The sequence below is a fragment of the Tamandua tetradactyla genome, chromosome 11 (assembly GCF_023851605.1).
Source record: "Tamandua tetradactyla isolate mTamTet1 chromosome 11, mTamTet1.pri, whole genome shotgun sequence".
In the NCBI taxonomy this organism is placed as follows: Eukaryota; Metazoa; Chordata; class Mammalia; order Pilosa; family Myrmecophagidae; genus Tamandua; species Tamandua tetradactyla.
Window position 1 is genome coordinate 75,606,565 of NC_135337.1, and position 19,000 is coordinate 75,625,564.

General features: G+C 48.7%; 1 protein-coding gene and 1 pseudogene across 4 annotated transcripts in view; one reads left to right on the top strand and one right to left on the bottom strand.

Annotated features, from left to right (window-relative positions):
• Nucleotides 1-17,448, top strand: KHSRP (KH-type splicing regulatory protein). 3 transcript variants are annotated; one of them, XM_077120940.1, is made up of 20 exons: nucleotides 1-370; nucleotides 2,047-2,143; nucleotides 2,789-2,827; nucleotides 3,131-3,170; nucleotides 3,997-4,046; nucleotides 4,358-4,429; nucleotides 5,201-5,258; nucleotides 5,555-5,729; nucleotides 5,915-6,013; nucleotides 6,347-6,445; nucleotides 6,546-6,648; nucleotides 7,245-7,345; nucleotides 7,468-7,612; nucleotides 7,690-7,850; nucleotides 7,936-8,045; nucleotides 8,429-8,517; nucleotides 8,627-8,827; nucleotides 8,937-9,014; nucleotides 9,106-9,266; nucleotides 17,288-17,448. In XM_077120940.1, exons 1-20 carry the CDS (start codon nucleotides 122-124, stop codon nucleotides 17,408-17,410), a joined length of 2,250 nt encoding a protein of 749 aa, XP_076977055.1. In that variant the 5' UTR covers nucleotides 1-121; the 3' UTR covers nucleotides 17,411-17,448. The 3 variants fall into 3 exon arrangements, with proteins under 3 accessions (XP_076977055.1, XP_076977058.1, XP_076977057.1); XM_077120943.1 differs by lacking the exon at nucleotides 17,288-17,448 and adding an exon at nucleotides 10,346-11,128; XM_077120942.1 differs by lacking the exon at nucleotides 17,288-17,448 and having other exon boundaries at nucleotides 9,106-11,128.
• LOC143650318 (adenylate kinase isoenzyme 1-like) overlaps nucleotides 10,416-19,000 on the bottom strand; it is a 29,182-nt pseudogene continuing 20,597 nt past the window's right edge. Inside the window, exons 5-7 of the transcript XR_013159519.1 lie at nucleotides 12,558-12,719; nucleotides 12,175-12,219; nucleotides 10,416-10,605 (exon numbers count right to left, since the gene is read on the bottom strand). The product of XR_013159519.1 is annotated as an adenylate kinase isoenzyme 1-like (transcript). The remainder of the gene's footprint in view (nucleotides 10,606-12,174; nucleotides 12,220-12,557; nucleotides 12,720-19,000) is intronic.

Here is a 19,000-nt window from a genome sequence, read left to right on the forward strand (position 1 = left end):
TTCCCAGCCGCTGGGTTCCCAGAGTGCTCCGCGGCGGTGTGGAGCGAGGCCTTGTTCCCGCGTTGAGCCGCCGCCGCCTCCTCAGCTTCAGCCTCCGCGCCAGGCCCGGCCCCGCCGCGCCATGTCGGACTACAGCACAGGAGGACCCCCGCCCGGGCCGCCGCCGCCCGCTGGCGGGGGCGGGGGTGCCGGGGGCGCCGGGGGAGGCCCTCCGCCGGGCCCGCCGGGCGCGGGGGACCGGGGCGGCGGCGGCCCCGGCGGCGGCGGCCCCGGCGGGGGGTCGGCCGGGGGTCCCTCTCAGCCGCCCGGCGGGGGCGGCCCGGGGATCCGCAAAGACGCCTTCGCAGACGCCGTGCAGCGGGCCCGCCAGGTGAGGAGGCCGCGGGCCCGAGGGGCGCGCGCGCGGGGGGGAGGGGGCGGGGGTCACGTGCGCGCGCGCGGGGTCGCGGGGGAGGGGGGTCGGGGCCCCTGCAGGGTCACGTGGGGCGGCTGCCGAGGGTCTCGGCGGGCTTGTGGCGCCTTGAGTGGGCTTCCCCGCGGGTGAGCGGGGCAGGGGGCGTGCGTGGGGCCTCCGAGAGCGGCCCCGGGGTGGTGGAGCTTGAGGACCCACTTTGGGAACCTCTTTTAGGACAAACGGGCATTTTGCGCTCTACTGGAAGCAAAAGGAGAGTCTTGCTTCTCCTCCCCCGCTATCAGGACCCTGGGCTACATTTGCCCCCAACCTAATCCCATCTCTGTCCTGTCCCTAGAAAGAAATGATTTGGGCGGGGTGGGGTTGGTGACGGTGGTGGCCAAAAGTCATGAGTCTGGAGAGTGGAGTGGGTATCTTTTTTCTGCCAAAAGTGGCCAAGCATTTAGGGAGAAACGGGATTCTCTTTGGATGTTTTAGGTGTCTTGAAAGCGGTGGTCTCTTTGGGGGCGAAGGAGGGAGGGTCCCAGCGCAGTATTTTGAGACTTTGAGGTGTCTGTCATATACTGGTGTGGTTGACCTCCCCAGCTCCATTCCCCGGGTAGAACTGGAGGACTTTGCCGCCCTTTCAGGAAGCAGACCAGGACTCAGACAGAGAGTGCTCCCGGGCTGTCCGAATGCCTCCAGGGCCGGACTGGCTCCTCCCAAGGTGGGAGGTTCCGTTAGCTTAACGCCCGGGTTCTTGCCCTGGGTGGCCTGTGAGTGCCCTACCTCTGGAGTGGGGCAAGGTGCTAATGGGCCTTTGATCTGGGTCACTTGTCTTGGTTCTGAAGTGGCTTTAGCTGCCCTTGTATGTTTTGTGCTGTCTTTTGGATGGTTTAAGACCTCCTCTGGGCATCCCAAGAGCCATGTCTCAAGGTAAGCATTAAAGAAAAAAAAATGAGTGAAGTGTAAAGGTAGATCCTTAGTTCATGTTCTGTGTTTCTTTGGAAAATTTGTGCCATCTTACAAACAAATCCTGTTCTTAGTCTGCTGGATTGGGGTTTGTTCAACTTTAATGTGTCTAGTGTGTAATGTGTTCAAAAAAGGGCTTTTGTTTTTGACCCAGGTGAGGGTGTCAGATGTCTTGGAGCATAAGTGTCCCTAGGAGTTGTTAAGTAAATCCAGATTTTGAGGGTGAGGGAGATAAAGGCAAGTTATATGCTCTTCGACATTGCAGAAGAACCATACTTTCTTGTCCTTTGTGCTGGGGCTGCTCTAGTGAGGGATTAAAATATCTGGAAGCTCCCCCTCATACAGATGGCCCGAGGACCCTCCTGCACCAACGCCTCTGTTCCTTTCGCTGTCACCCCCTCTAGAGTCAAATCAGTGTGGCTAAGAGTCAGACCACAGACAGAATTTAGGCACAAATCCCTCAGAGACTGGGAAGAAGGGAATTTTGAAATTCCTAGGTGATTCCTGAACCTTGAAGCTCTGGGTAAAAACTCCTAGATTGTCTTAATCAACAAGCTTGTTCCCTAAGTTGGCAGGGGAAGCCGACAGGTTTCCTAAATGGCAGACGTTGATGAGGTGACCTGAGTGCTGAGGAGGGTTATTTCTGGTGGTGCTGCTGCTATCCCTAACCCCTTTATTTCTAGATTGCAGCCAAAATTGGAGGCGATGCTGCTACAACAGTGAATAACAGCACTCCTGATTTTGGTTTTGGGGGCCAAAAGAGACAGTTGGAAGATGGAGGTAACCACCTGCTGCTCCTGTTAGATTGGGAAGAGGGGTAGGGGTAGAGTGAGGTGCCTTTGTTTGAGTGTGGTTCGGAGTGAGGAAAAAAAAATCCTGCTGCTGTTTGGTCTTTTAAACCTCAGCAATCCCAGCTTTGTTAATTCTTTTTGTTCTGTTCAGCCATCCTGAGGTATCAGGTGGCTGAGAGGCGGGCACATTGATCATGACTGGGTCTGCTTGTAAGTTCCCAAGATCCTTCCTCTCCTCCTGGTTGGCTTGGGGAAGCATGGGTGGTTTTATGGCCCAATCTAAAGTTTGGCTGGCTCTGGGGCCTGCAGGTAGCCAAAGTGATCAGACTCTGGCTTCTTTCATCCAGACCTCCCCTTCCTTCCCCAGACAAGGCAGGTCTGGTCCTAGGCTGGAAGGCTCGGTTGCCACCTTCATTGTTCACTTGTTATAAAGGGCTTTTTCACTCTGGGTGTTGGTGGCAGGATTGATTGAGTCTGGTTCCAGGCTCTGGGTTTGGTCTCTTCTGATCTCTTAGCTCTGATGTTGGAGATGGGGGAAAGAGGGGATTGTTTGCCCAGGACATGTACCAGCGTTTGAGGCTGAGGCAGCTGTGGGTGGGGAAATACTGCATCTGACATCTACTCTCTTTCACAGACCAACCAGAGAGCAAGAAGCTGGCTGCCCAGGGAGACTGTAAGTCCACTGGGTGACATTCAGGGTCTTCGGAAGTTTTATGAGTCAGGAGTTAGAAACCCTGAGTAGGAGGCAGCTTTCCCTCATGGGGGTTCCGGTGATCCATGCTTTTTAGGGGTCCCAGAACCCCCCCAGATTGGAGCAGAAATGCTCTGTGCATGGAGGATGTTTATAGAGTCCTCAAGTGCTCAGGAACATTTAGAACCACTATAACAAGTACTCAGCAGCACCTCTTGTGGGAAGGGTTTTCAGGTTCCCAGAGAGAAGTTAGCTCAGCCATTCCTTTGAATTTTCTCTTTGCAGCAATCAGTTCTCAACTTGGACCCATCCATCCTCCCCCGAGGTAAGTTGTGATCTGGAAAACATATTGGTTACCAGCTGGCCTTTATTACTGTGTTTGGGGAGTTTTTCTTTCTGGGGCTGCACTGTTTCAGGGGCTGGTGAACCAGAGGACTGAAAGCAGAGGGAACCATACTGATTCCTTATATTCATTTCTCAGATTATGAAGGGAAGAGGGTGGTGTCAGTTAGCTGTTATGAGGGCAGGGTGGTCTCAACTCTATTGATTTCTCTCTAGGGGTAGGGACACTCAGAACCACACACATCTATCTTCTTAGAAAAGGCTGGAGAGGGCCTTTTTCTCTCATCCATCTTCTGCAAATGCTTTTCCACTGAGTTTTGGTTGAGCCTGGGAGTCTTTTCTACTTTTTTGCTGCTTCCTTCACATAGATTCAGATGAACCTGACATAGGGTTGTTGGTAAAGGACCACTTTTCTCTTCTTTATAAAATGGGCTGATGGTTTTGTAAAATAGATTTATAAGAAAAATGAAATTTAAAAGACTGCCAAATCGACTCTGAAGTCCACAGATGCAGAATTAAAATCAGATTGCCTTAGAAGTGTCTGAGTCTTGCTCTTGGTCTCTGTATCGGTGAAACAGTGGTCCACGGACCACATTGTACCGCATGTGGGACAGGTGGGAAAACCAAGGCCACAAGCTGTGAGAGAAAGGGAGCCTGTGCTGTTGTCAGACTCTGCTGCAGCCTGTGGGGAAGAAAGTCCAAGGCTTCCCAGGGCCAGGGCCTTGGCCTTTAGGAGACCCTCAGAAGGTCTCATTAGCTCTTCCCCTTCTTTCCCACTCAAGACTGACTCTCAGTGTCTCTGTTTGCAGGACATCAATGACAGAAGAGTACAGGGTCCCTGACGGCATGGTGGGACTAAGTGAGTGTGGCTTGGTGGGCCCATTTGCCCTCACCCAGATTGGCACTGCCAGCTGTTTCTCATTCTCAGGGACAGTGTCCTGTGAGCTCCTGCCAGCCCAGAAACCTTTGGTCTGAAAGAGCCTCTTATGTGCCACTCTTGTTGGTTTCTCCACTGTCCTGTCTGGACAGTGGTATACCGGAGCTCTTGAAGTTACTACTACCGTCCTTGATGTCAGTGGGGCTGGAGACCCCTGCCACAGTCCTGAGCTTTAGATTCCCTCCGTCATTCCATCATCATCATCTGCTGTTCTTTTTTCTTCTCCCCCTTAGTCATTGGCAGAGGAGGCGAACAGATTAACAAAATCCAGCAGGATTCAGGCTGCAAAGTACAGATCTCTCCAGGTATGGGAGAACTGGGTTCATGGCACAGTGGAGGCTGAAAGATGGGGGTTTGAGCAACTCTTGCAGTGCCTGTATAGAAGTGGAATGAGCTGATGTTTATTGAGTGCTTATTGTGTACCAGGCTTGGTGCAGTATCTCAACTGACGTAGTTCAATGAAGTATAGCTATGGCTAATTTTTTTTTTTTTTTAACATTTTACATGGGTGTGGTGGTGTGGACTGGGGGAGAAGCTCTCTAAAACTGAACATAGAGGGCCTCATTCCAGATACTGTGCTCTGAACCCTTTGTTGCCACTTAAATTAAAAACCTCTTGGAAGACAAGTGGAAGGAGTTAAGGCAGGTTGGGGTCTTAAAGAGAATAGTAATGGCCTTGATGTCAGGCCTGGCTTTAAATCCCAACTCTGTCTTGTTGCTCATCTTGAGAATTGGCTCTTACACAGGTGAAGCTCCTCATCTATAGAGGATGTTCTTAAGCTCAGTGATAGTGAGGGCACAGAGGCTCAGTTGTTTGATCATCTGGGTTGTATTTCTCCCTCTATTCCTCTTTTCCCCTAAAAATTCCACTTATCTTACTGGATGTTAAGTGTATTGGCCTCACATAGCAGCCTCCCAGGTATTGGGGAGGTCTGTTGATTTGCCAGGCTGCTGAATAGCAGCACAAGTGGCCATTTGGCCACTGGTCATTCTGGTAGGTTTCCTTATCTCCATGGGGGGCCTTGCTAGCATCCACAGGCCACAGTGAGCACTGACCCTTTCTACTCTCCTCTCCAGATAGTGGCGGCCTCCCTGAGCGCAGTGTGTCCTTGACTGGAGCCCCAGAATCTGTGCAGTAAGTCTCTATGGCTGGTCCTGTCTTTGTGACAAAGGGATGGACAGAAGCCATATCCTTGGGCTTTTGAGGACATACCATGTCCCTCGGCTCCTGACTATATTGACATTGATTTCCCTGAATCTTGAGACCTGGCAGGTCTGTCAGATTGAATAGTCCCAGTGGAGGGTCCGCCCTCGTCCGGGTCATCTGTTATAGTTACCTGCATTGGAGTCAGTTTCTTCCCTTGGATCTGTGTAGGTTCACCAGACCAGCATCTTTTTCATGTGTTGGTACCCCATTCTCCTCCTTCCCAGGAAAGCGAAGATGATGCTGGACGATATTGTCTCCCGGGGTCGTGGTGGCCCTCCAGGACAGTTCCATGACAACGCCAATGGGGGGCAGAATGGCACTGTGCAGGAGATCATGATCCCTGCAGGGAAGGCTGGCTTGGTCATTGGCAAAGGCGGGGAGACAATTAAGCAGCTGCAGGTGAGGGGGTGGGACAGGGCAGAAGGCTCCTTGCATCCCAAAAGTGTTACCTTTATTTGTCTGCGCACATGCACCAGTTTCTTTGCCTGTGTCTTATCCTTTCTGATCGTGCCTGCCCTCTGCCTGCATAACCCCGCAAAACTTGTATGAAAGCTCAGCACTAACAGTTACTCTTGGTTGTAAAGGAACGAGCTGGGGTGAAAATGATTTTAATTCAAGACGGTTCCCAGAACACAAATGTGGATAAACCTCTCCGGATCATCGGGGATCCTTATAAAGTGCAGGTGAGTGTACCATGAGGCGATAGATGATTTGAGAAAAGGTAATTCTGGTTGGGGGCCTGGAGCCTGCACTGCTGAGTGTAAAGGGGAATGGTTTTCAAGAGAACTGACTCCAAAGGATTCCTGTTCTGACACTGAAGCACATTCCTACTGCTCATACTTGAGCAAGTGGCCTACACTCTCTGGTCTTCCATTTTCTCATCTGGAAAGTAGGGCTGCTTGTAGTACGGTTTCAGCAGGCTCAGTGCAGTTCTCTGTTGGCCAAGGCTGGGGCCTGTGGGGGTGTGTCCAGGGGCATAGTGTGCCCACACAGATTTTGCCCATGTGTGTTTTCAGCAAGCCTGTGAGATGGTGATGGATATTCTCCGGGAGCGTGACCAAGGTGGCTTTGGGGACCGAAATGAGTATGGATCCCGGATTGGTGGAGGCATCGACGTGAGTGGGGTCTTCTCTGGGGTGGAAAGTGGCCCTGTCCTTTGTGGCAGAGCTATGGAGACTGAACTGGGGCTGACCCAAGGGCTCCATGCCTCCTCAGGTGCCAGTGCCCAGGCATTCAGTTGGGGTGGTCATTGGCCGCAGCGGAGAGATGATCAAGAAGATCCAGAACGATGCCGGTGTGCGGATACAGTTCAAACAAGGTTAGGTGCCTCTCCCAAGAGAGAGATTGGCCGGGCTCATCCCCTGCCACTCACCCAGCACTTCGTCAGCCATCAGAATCTGCCTTGTCTCCTCCTTCCTCCCTTTGACAGCCACTTGAGAGATTTGGTGATTGGGGTTTTCCCAAAGATTTCTCCCCATCAGCTCTTACCCTTTTCTCTCCCCCACCAGACAGGGCATCCATGGACTGGATCAGATCCCTCCTCCAGTGCTGGGCTTGGGCTCTTGCCAGCCTCAGTGAAGGGCCTCTGAGTAGCGAATCTGAGGGGAGGAGGATCCCCTTTTGTTCAGAGATGTCTTACTGTTCTTAGTTCTTTAAAACCCATCAGTTAGTTCTGACGGTGCCAAATGCAGGTGCCACCCTCCGTTAACTAGTAAATTTCCTTCTGTAGGAACGTGGTCCACCTCCTTCCCAGCTCGTCAGTGAATTAAGTGCAGTGAGCTGCACTTTGAGCCTGGGAAATTTCATATCCCTTGGTTGGCACAGGGTCTGCCCTGCAGAGGCAGTGTTTACAAGGGGTTGGAGTTTTGCTTTTCTTTTTAATTGGTCTCTCTGCTTTCTTGATGTTGTCTCAAGATGATGGTACGGGTCCCGAGAAGATAGCGCACATAATGGGGCCCCCAGACAGATGTGAGCATGCAGCCCGGATTATCAGTGACCTCCTTCAGAGCCTCAGGGTAAGTGGCAGTGGGCTCACTGCCGAGGGCTGGTGAGGGAGAAAGGGTCCACCACTAGCTGAGGGCTGGCCTGGTCTTCCAGGGAAGTCCCTGTGTTTATCCTGCCCCATCTTGTCTTGCAGAGTGGTCCTCCAGGCCCTCCAGGTGGCCCTGGCATGCCTCCAGGGGGCCGGGGTCGGGGCAGAGGTCAAGGCAACTGGGGACCGCCTGGTGGGGAAATGACTTTCTCCATCCCCACCCACAAGTGTGGGCTGGTCATTGGGCGAGGTGAGTATAACTGCTCTCCCCCACCACTCCACCCTACCCCACTCCCGCACTCCTTTCACTGTGTGTCACTCCTGCAGGGGGTGAGAACGTGAAAGCCATAAACCAGCAGACAGGCGCCTTTGTTGAGATCTCACGGCAACTGCCACCCAACGGGGACCCCAACTTCAAATTGTTCATCATCCGAGGCTCACCCCAGCAGATTGACCACGCCAAGCAGCTCATTGAGGAGAAGATTGAGGTGGGCTTGGGGAGGGGCACTGGGGAGCTCAGGTCCACACTCTTGTCTCCCTCCCCACTTACCTTGAATTTGTTCTTCTCTCCAGGGTCCTCTCTGCCCTGTCGGACCAGGTCCGGGGGGACCAGGCCCTGCCGGCCCAATGGGGCCCTTCAACCCCGGGCCATTCAATCAGGGGCCACCAGGAGCTCCCCCTCAGTGAGTATTCCTCAGCCCCTGGAACTTGGGGCATGGGGACAGACAGCAGGCTCCTGGGAGACCTGGTCCTACCTTTCACCTGAAAGACTGTCCTGTCTAGCCTCCTGTTTTTATTGGCTCCACCAAAAAGTAAAACTTAGAGGCAACACAATTTCTACCTCATAAGCTTGCACATAGAGATGTTAATTTTGAGCTCACACAGCTTTTGTGAACTCGTATTGAGTGTGAGCTCAATTTTGAGTTGCCTCAGGCTATTCTCTAGCAACCTGAGTCTGGTGATCTAGGCCTGGGCCCCCACCCGTCACTACCCTGACGATGGAGAGGCTCAGCTTTTAGAGTATCTGAGCTCACCTGTTCCCTCCTCTTTCTTATCCATCCTGCAGTGCCGGGGGCCCCCCTCCTCACCAGTACCCACCCCAGGGCTGGGGCAATACCTACCCCCAGTGGCAACCACCTGCTCCTCATGACCCAAGTAAGTAACGGACTGCTTTGGTTGGTAGGGAGCCTGGGGACTTATGTGGGGAGGGTGGGCCTGGCCCCACGGGATCCCCCTGAGTGAGCTCTTCCTCTCCATTCTGCAGATAAAGCAGCTGCAGCAGCAGCCGACCCTAATGCAGCCTGGGCTGCCTACTACTCGCACTACTACCAGCAGCCCCCGGGCCCTGTGCCAGGCCCCGCACCTGCCCCTGCAGCTCCGCCCACTCAGGGCGAACCCCCTCAGCCCCCACCCACCGGACAGTCGGACTACACCAAGGCCTGGGAAGAGTATTACAAAAAGATTGGTGAGTACAGTGCAGCTGGAGGGGGCATTCAAGTTTTATCAGGGGAAGGGTGGGACTGCACTGCAGCCAGCAAGCTGCCTTTTGACCTTTCTCCCCTGCCTTCCCGCAGGCCAGCAGCCCCAACAACCTGGAGCACCCCCACAGCAGGACTACACGAAAGCCTGGGAGGAATACTACAAAAAGCAGGGTGAGCTGGCCTGGTCAGGGTATGGCAGTGGGAGGATGGCCAAGTCAGGCTGTTCCTGCAGCCCACTTACTTACTTCTGTTCCATCCTCAGCTCAAGTGGCCACTGGAGGGGGCCCGGGAGCACCCCCAGGCTCCCAGCCGGACTACAGCGCTGCCTGGGCTGAATATTACAGACAGCAGGCTGCTTACTACGGACAGACCCCAGGTCCTGGCGGCCCCCAGCCACCACCCACACAGCAGGGACAGCAGCAGGCAAGTGGGAATTGCCACCCTCCTCCTCCTCCTTTTTCCTTCCAACCCCCGGCTACCGTCCATCCTGCCTTAGTGGGTAGCGCCGGAAACCCCTTCCCCTGCGGGGTGTGTCCTTGATGCCTGCAGCGGGGGCCGTGTGGCCAGAGGTCTCCGGGAGTCCCCGCGAGCCAGGGGACGTGTGTGCTGGGTCCAGAGATTTAACGAAGAGGCCTCCCTCCGCCGGCCTGCTTGTTCCTGTGTAACACTGTCGTGATGTTGGGGGAGCACGAGAAAATGAAAGGTGGAACTTGTGAACTGGTGGGTAGTCCTGGGGGTGGGGGGTAGGCAAGTAGCTCAAACGTTGGTCGCAGTCCTGGCTGCTAACTCAACTCACTCAAAATCTGGCCACTTGGGGAAAGAAGTATATTTTTTCCCTCTGCATTATCTTCTTGGTTTTGTCTTTTTATTCTTTTGTTTTAAACCCACAATATTTTCCCCCGAGTCCAAGTGACTGTGTGTGTTGCAGGCAGCCCCATTGTGGGGTCAGCAGTGGTTTGGGGGGATGAGGGGAGCTCGCCAGGGGCCTGGCCCGGCTGCCCCCCACTGGCCGGGCTGTCTCTTCCGCTCGCGTTCGCCTCTGTCCTGGTCTTGTCTGTGAAGTGGGCATGACGATCGTTGCCACCTTCCAACCTACCTCACAGGGGTGTTGTGGGGACACCGTGATCTTTGGAAATTGTTTGTGTTGTGATGCGCCGGGAGCCGCCTGCCTTCCTCAAGACCTCTGGCACCCTCTTCTCCCTTCTCAACCCTCAGCGCTTCTCTTACTCTGCAGTCTGCTTCTCTTTCGCTCACTCGTGCCATTCTTTCTCCTCCTCCATCAAGGAGCCCAAGTCTTGACTTCAACAAGTCCCTGTGAGCACCTGCCTAGACAGTCATAAACACATCCTTCCAGCCTGAGCGAGCCGCAGCCTGGGAGAGGGGCTCCCTTGGCCCCCGCCCCCACTCCGGGGTGGCTCTGGCCCTTTTCATGCCCCCTCTAGTCTCCCACTCCCTCCCTCCCTCCCAGTAGTGACCAATTCCTATCTCTTCCCTCTCCGCAGGCTCAATGAATCGAATGAATGTGAACCTCTTCATCTGTGAAAATCTTTATTTTTTTTCCGTTTTGTTCTGTTTGGGGGCTTTTTTTTTTCCTCTTTTTTTGGTTTGGTGAGAGAGCGATGGCTCCAGAGGTCATGGCCCCAGCGGGTCCTGCTCTGTGCTCTCGTGCTCTTGTTCATTCTGTGTGTCTCACATACTTTTTCTTTCAAAATTGAGATCCTTCATGTTGAGCCAGCCATAGAAGATAGCGAGAACTAAATCTCTGCAAAAAGAAAGAAACAAAAAAAAACACAAAACACAAAAAAGTGAAACAAAACCTTAAAAATTATATATATATAAATATATATATAAATCTTTATACCCCCAGCCTTCCTGAAACTGCCTCTTTCAGGGTAATGCAATTCATTTTCTTCCTACCACCCTTGGCCCTCTTCTTGTTTTTAAAATAAACTTTTCAAAAGGAAAAAAAGTCACTCTTGCTATTTCTTTTTTTTAGTTAGAGTTGGAACATTCCTTGGACCAGGTGTTGGTATTGCAGGAACCCCCTGCCCTGCCCCCAGCGGTCGAGCCCCTCTGCCTCTCTTCTCTCTTGCTCCTCCTTGCACCCTAGCTCAGCTCCTTGCGGCCTCCCCTGTCCCTCTACTCCCAGGACTGGTCTGTCGTGTTTCATCTGTTCAGAGGAGATTGAAACTGAACACAAAATGAAAACAAAAAAAAAATTGTATGGCAGTTTTTACTTTTTATCGCTCGTTTTTAACTTCACAAATAAATGATAACAAAACCTCCCCATGTCTGCCGGGTGCCATCTGTCTGTCTCTCTCTGTCCATAGGAGTTTTGAAGGAGATGTTTGTTCTTGATTAGATGTTGTAAGCCTGATAATGGTGATTGGAAATTATAAGCTTTGTGGGTTTTTTCTTTTTCTTTTCTTTTCTTTTTTTTTTTTAAAGGAAAAACATGAGAAAATGGTTTTCTGGAGGTGCATTGTGCTCTTTTAATTTTTTTTCCTTTTTGTTAAATAAAGTGCTTTTTGTTTAAAAACTGCGTGCTGGCCGCAGTTTTGTTTGTAGAAGGAGGGGAACAAGGCTTAGCTGATGAGAATAGGTACAATCCCCCAAAACACTTTGCCTTTGTGGAAAGGGATAGTGGGCTGCACCCCTGAAACACCGTCTTCCCCGCACTGTTGTTCCCTCTGGAAACTTGAGAGCCAGGCAGCCAGGAGGACCCCCAGGGACAGGTGTTCCCATGGATGCAGCCTGCCACCACGGCAAACTCATGTGCCTCCTGGGAGGAGCGGCCGGCTTTGGTCTATTCTGTCAACACTCCGAGCCCTAAGGTAGGACCAGGGCTTGTTGGAGGAGTGGACCGTGTGATGCATGGCACACACTGGCCAGTCACCCAAGGCGAGGCGGGTGGACCGTGTGAGGATGGTCTGAGCGTCCATCTGAGCTGTCTGACTCTGAGGCCGTCTTCTTAAGACCCACTGTATATGGCTGGAGGTGTTCCTTTTAGAATTATCCTGGCGTGCCAGGGCTTAAAAATCAGGATTTACAGTCACGGTCTGGGTGCCTGGGCCAGTGGGCTTGAATGGCCACGGGCAGAAGGCAGTTCCGACTGGAGCCTCTAGGTGGGGCTGTTCACAGCACTCAGGGCTTCTTGCACCTGTTCCTGGGGACATGTATACCATGATTAACCCAACTCCTGGGGGATCCACCCAGGAAGGGGCACGCAAAGCAGCTGCCTCACCAGATGTTTTGCCTCCTCACAGGCACAGCAGTCCCTGGGTCCTGCACAGGTTCTGGGAGGGAACGGGCCAGAACCTCCAGCCCCTACCTGTCTTACTGCAGACTTTCAATGACAGAGCAGCACTGCCAAGGTCTAGAGAAAGAGCAGAAGCGGGTCAGTTCTGAGTCACAGCAGGAACATTGCACTCTACCACTCAGACAAGCCTGGGAAAGGAGTGGAGGTTCACCAAGTGCCAATTTTTTATTGGAGGTGCAATAATGGGGAACCTGAGTGAGGGGAAACATGAGCCGAGGAAGGATGGATGGACAAATAGAAGGTTTTATGATAGGCACAGCTGGTCAGTCACTCACCCACCTGGGATGCACCTGCACAAGCTGCACAGAAATGCTTTCCCTTGGAGTGGTTGTAGGAGGAAGGAGTGTGCAAGGAACTACTCGTGTGTGCTCCACAGGGCATTGCTGTCCCCACACCTTCCACATGCTTCCTCAGGTCCCTGCCGCGTCTCCAGGTGCTGGCGAATGGCTGACTCAGAGTCGTCTGCCTGCCGCTCCAGCTGACCCTGGCGCAGCGCTCTGGACCATTGTCTCCATGGAACAGTCAAACACGATCACAATGTTGGGGGACCGGCCCACCTAGGCACCCAACAGAGAGGGCTGGGTGAGGAAGAGGCTGGGAGGGGTGGCCCAGTGCCCCATCTCCCCACTCTGCCCCAAAGACGAACCTACGGTTGTGCAGGTTGGTGAAGAATAATTGGGAACCAGATCCATTATATTTTATTTTGACTTTTCATTTTGCATATGTAGATTTTGGGTAAGTGGGACATTCACATAGCTGAAAAGTCAAACCACCAAAATGTAATCAATGTTAAAGAAGAAAAAATGTCTAATTAAAAAATTCAGTCAGCCCCGGCCAGCCAGTTTCGTGCACCCTTGGGGCAGCCAAAGTTCCTTGTTTCTTGTGTCTTCTTCCGTACAAGCAAATATGGTCTGTTTCCTCTTTTCTTCTAGAAATGGTGAGAACTCTAATTAGCCCTTGACTTAACTCGTTCAGTATGTAGATGGAGATCATTCCATATTGCACACAAGGAATTTCCGGATTCTCTTTACCATATGCTATTCTGTTACATAGTTGCACCATAATTTAACTGCTTCCTCATTGATGGATGTTTAGATTGAAATCCTTATTTTATAATGGATTGAAGCAGTCGGTTTGCCTTCCTCTGGCCTTGACACCATGGACTTGGAGAGGTATGAGGACCTCAGCTCGCCAGCTGCACGTGATCCTGCTCTGCTCTCCCTGCTGGTCCCAGCTCCTTCCTTCCTCCCAGGATAGCCTCGCCACCCACTGTGAGAGCCACCACCTCTTGGTTCCTCCAGAATGCCCTTGTAAAATAGAATCAGCAGCACAGAATGAACCTGGGGTTAATTCCAGGAAACCAAAGGTGGCTTGATTAAACATTTAAAGAAGGAAAAACTTGTGATCATTTGCATAAACAGAGGAAGGTCAGTTGACAATTCAACATGCATTCCTGATTAAAAATGTAAAACAAAAACTGGGAATTGATAGATAATTCCTCAGCCAGCAACTTTTGTTTTCCCACTTAAGTCAGAAATAAGGGAAGATTGCCTGCTCTTGCCACTATGATTTAGATTGGTATGAGAGGATTGATAAAGTAATTAGATAAAAAGAAAGCAATTCAAGGAATCGGAACTGGAAGGGAAAGGAGACAAAACTATCTCTGCTGGCAGATGATGTAACTTTATGGAAAACCTAAGAAAATAAACTAATAGAGAATTTGATGAAGTAGTAGGATATAAAATTAAGATACTATAATCAATACATGTATACAAAAATCACTAATCAGAAAACAGAAATAGAAGGCCCCATTTTTAAAAGCAACAAAAGGTATAAAATAATGAAATACTCAGACAACGCTTTGAAAATGTGTAACGTCAGTGAGAATAAAATATTCTTATGGGTCTCAAAAGGGGATTGAAACAGGCGGGCAACGGTGGCTTAGTGACAGAGTTCTTGCCTGCCACAATTCCCGATGCCTGCCCATGAAAAAAAAGGGGGGGGATTGAAACAATGAATTTTTACATGTTTGTCGATTGGAAGATAATGTCATAAAGGGATTGAGTCTTTCTAAGCTAGATGGTAGCTTTCCCGTGATCCAAATGTTACAGGAACATGTTACAGTTAAGGTTGATTCAAATGTTCATATGTGAAAATAAGAAGGAGTGGCCAGTGGGACCCTGGAAAAGCAATGGATGGAATGGGGTAGGGGTGGGTGGGGTGGTGTTCGCAACCCTACTGGATATTAAAACAATAAAGCCTCTAATTAAACGGTTGGGGGGGTACAAGTGGGCAGACTCCTGGAACAGAATAGAAAGTCCAGAAGTAGACCCAAGTGAATTTGGCTAGGGTGGCATCTCAAATCCAGTGGAACAGGACAGTTTTAAATAATGTTGGGACAACTGGATTGCAACTTGGAAAGAGATGAAGTTGGAACTCACCTCATCCCCCAGATCAAGAAAAGCTCCAAATGGATCAGATGTAAGAAATAAAATCATACAAATACTAGAATAAAACATGACTTGCTTTTAAACCTAGGAGTGGGGAGAAAACTGTTTCAAAATCGATAAGCAGTAACAAATGGTAGAAACTTCTGATACAATTTACAAAATAACTTTTGTATGGCAAAAGCACACAGTAAGTTCAAAATAGTAGAAAGGGAAAAAATATTTGCAACCCATGTCACAGAGAAAGGGCTAATATCCCTAAAATAAAAAGAGCTGATAAAAATCAGGAAAAATACCCACATGTTAGAAAAACATAAGCAAAAAATATAAAAGAGGGGTTTCACAGAAGTGATAAAAGTGGGCCTTTGGCTTTGGAAAAGACGCTCAGCCTCACTCAAGAAATTTTTAAATTACATTTCTTGCCTAGATAGGATTAACAGAAGTTGGGTAGCATCCTCTGTTGGTGTGGCTATGGGGAAACGGGCACTTCCATACATTGCTGGAGGCAATGCAAAATATAGAAGAATTTGGGGATATCTAGTAAAAACATCTATGCATTTATTCTTAGATCCAGCAATTACCCTAGCCAAATTCACTCCTAGGAATCTATCCCAAAGATACTGGCAAAAATAATGAAATAGTGCATATAGATTACTTAATGTGTCATTGTAGTAGCAAAAGACTAGAAACAACTTATTGTCCATCAGTAGGGTGTGGGTTGGGTGCATGGGTGGTTCAGTGGTCGAATGCTCACCTGCCATGCAGGAGACCCAGATTTGATCAGTTTTGAATAAACGAAGGCACTGCTGCCCAGTGAGAACTATGCAGTTTTAACAAAGAATAAGGATGAGCGTGCTCCAGAAGTAGAGCCTACTCCAGAGCCATCTCTATTGCCATCTCCATAGTTACAGCCAGCTCATTCACTCACCCCAAAGCTAAAACTAGCACCAGGTAGAGAGCTAGAAACAACTCCAAAGTCACCTTCAGCACCCAGGACCCAAAGCTAGAACTAGGTCAGCACTGGCACTAATAACTTCAGTGTCAGTTTCTATACCACTCAGGAGCTAGAGCTGGCACAAGATAGAGCAAAAACTAGCACCAGGTCAAGGAGTAGAACTAGGTTCAGAGTCAGATACACAGCTAGAGTCTTCTCCAAGACCATTTGTAGAGCTACAACCAGCTTCAGCATAAGCTCCAGAGATGAAGTCAGCTCTAGCAACAACTCTAGCAGCAGCTCCAAAACTAGACTCAGACATAGCACAACCTCTGTCACGAGCTCCAAATCTTGAGCTAACTCCAGAGCCAGATCTGGCAATATCTACAGACCTAAAACCAGTCCTAGCTTCTGTAAGAGCTTCTATGCTGGCTCCAGCTCAAGCCCCAGCTTTTTTTTTTTTTCATGGCTAGGAATTTTACTTTTTAAAAATACATATTTTTATTGAGAAACCTTCACACATACAATCCATCCATAGTATACAATCAGTGGCTCACAATATCATCACCTAGTTGTGTATCATGATCACCATGATCATTTTTAGAACATTTGTATCACTCCAGAAAAAGAAAAAAATCTCATACATCTCATGCCCCTTACCCCTCCCTCTCAATTAACACTAGTATTTCAATCCGCCCAGTTTTTTAATCCCTTCCCCCCCCATTTATTTATTTTTTATCTTTTTGTTTTACTCATCTGTCCATACCCTGGATAAAAGAAGCATTGGACACAAGGTTTCACAATCACACAGTCACATTGTAAAAACTAGTTATACAATCGTCTTCAAAAATCAATAGCCCCAGCTTTTGCACCAATTCCAGTAGAGCCAATTCTAGCTACAGCGTCTATGGTAGGTCCACTGTCAGTTCTAATGCCAACTACAGAGCTGTAACCAGTTCTAATACCAATTCCCTTGTAACAATCAGTTCAGGATCTCCAACTCCAGAGGTAAAGTCAGCTCCAGTGCCAGCTGTGGGGCTAGAACCAGCTCCAGCACAAATTCCAAAATTATGACCTGTGACATCTACAGAGATACAGCCAGCTTCACCCTCAGCTCTAGTATCAAGTCCAGAACTAGAAGTAGCTTTAGCACCAGCTCTAACATCACCTATTTATCTATAGCCAGCTCCAGCACTAGCCATAAAGCCAGAGCTAGTGCTCTCTACAGAACTAGAGGCAACTGCAGCATCAACTCCAGCCCAAGAATTAGAACCACCTCCACCATGCAGCCCTACCCCCAGCTCCAAAACTACAGTCAGCTCCAGTTCCACTATCAGCTCCTTAACTAGAGCCAGCCCCAGCTCTAGTACTAGCTTTATGGCAAAATCCAGTGCTACAGTCAATGCTCCAGCGTTGGAACCTACTGCAGCACCAGATCCAGAGCTAGAGCTATCGCGACAGGCTCAGAGCTAGAACTAGCTCCAGCACCAGCTCTAGCACCTCCTTGAGAACTAGAGCCAGCTTCAGTTCCAGCTCAGAGCCTTCTTGTGAAGGCATCTTTTTTCTTTTTTTTTTTTGCAGTTTTTTTCCTTTTTATGTGATAAAATACACATCAAGTACATTTTATTCTTTTATTTATTTTAAAGTGTACAATTCAGTAGCACCAAGTACATTCCCATCAACACTATCTACTTCTGCAATATTTCCATAACCCTCATCACTCCCCGTTCTCTGCTCCCTTTAGCTCCTGGCGGTCACTAATGTGTCTTCTGTCTCAGTGGATTTACCTGTTCTGGAGTTTTCATACAAATGGAATCAGACAATTAAAAAAAAAAGGAACAAGGAAGACCTCTTGATGCTGATATGATCTTCAGGATATATTGTAAACTAAAAATAAAGCAAGCAAGGAACAGTATATACAGAATGCTAAATTTTGTGTGAGAATGAGGGGTGCACACACACACACACACACACAACACACTCTCCTTATACTGCAAAAAAAGACACGGATAGGGCAAACCGAACATTAAGAACAATGGCTGCCTACAGCGGGGAGGGAGGCAAAAGTTGGCATGGGGGCGGACAGGATGGTTGGAAAGGAGGTTTATATAAAAGGCTGGATATACCTTTTATATCTCTCTGGCCATAACTTTGGGACCATTAAATAATTCACAAATTAAAAAGTCAAATTAAAAAGCAGCAATCCCTAAAAAAGCAACAACAATAATAATAAAAAAAAAAAACAGCAATCTCTAAATCCTGAAAATCAAACTGCAATAAATAAACCCAACTGTGTATCGATTTCATCACATAATTAGAGAAATTAGTTATTTCAGGTGGCCTGGTATTGTTATTGTACATCCATAGCAGGATGTATTCTCTTTTTTTTTTGGCATGGGCAGGCACGGAGAATTGAAAGGATGTATCCTAAGGGAAACTAGAACTACAATCTTTTTTTTAATTTATGATACATAATCACATACAAACACAAACATTCTTTTTTTTTTTTACCCAACCCTGTTTTTGAACAGTGGCGGAATGAGGGGGGTCCACTGGGTATGAAGCTCCTGGTACTTGTCACACTGGGTCCTTTTTTTTTTTATTAACGGAAAGAAAAAAAAAGAAATTAACACAACATTTAGAAATCATACCATTCTACATATGCACTCAGTAATTCTTAACATCATCACATAGATGCATGATCATCGTTTCTTAGTACATTTGCATCGGTTTAGAGGAACTAGCAACACAACAGAAAAAGATATAAAATGCTAATATAGAGAAAAGAAATAAAAGTAGTAATAATAGTAAAACAAACAAACAAAAAGAAAACAAAAAAAACCCTATAGCTCAGATGCAGCTTCATTCAGTGTTTTAACATGATTAATTTACAATTAGGTATTATTGTGCTGTCCATTTCTGAGTTTTTGTATTTAGTCCTGTTGCACAGTCTGTATCCCTTCAGCTTCAATTACCCATTGTCTTACCCTGTTTCTAACTCCTGCTGGACTCTGTTACCAATGACATATTTCAAGTTTATTCTCGAATGTCCGTTCACATCAGTGGGACCATACAGTATTTGTCCTTTAGTTTTTGGCTGGACTCACTCAGCATAATGTTCTCTAGGTCCATCCATGTTATTACATGTTTCATAAGTTTATCTTGTCTTAAAGCTGCATAATATTCCATTGTACGTATATACCACAGTTTGTTTAGCCATTCTTCTGTTGATGGACATTTTGGCTGTTTCCATCTCTTTGCAATTGTAAATAACGCTGCTATAAACATTGGTGTGCAAATGTCCGTTTGTGTCTTTGCCCTTAAGTCCTTTGAGTAGATACCTAGCAATGGTATTGCTGGGTCGTATGGCAATTCTATATTCAGCTTTTTGAGGAACTGCCAAACTGCCTTCCACAGAGGTTGCACCATTTGACATTCCCACCAACAGTGGATAAGT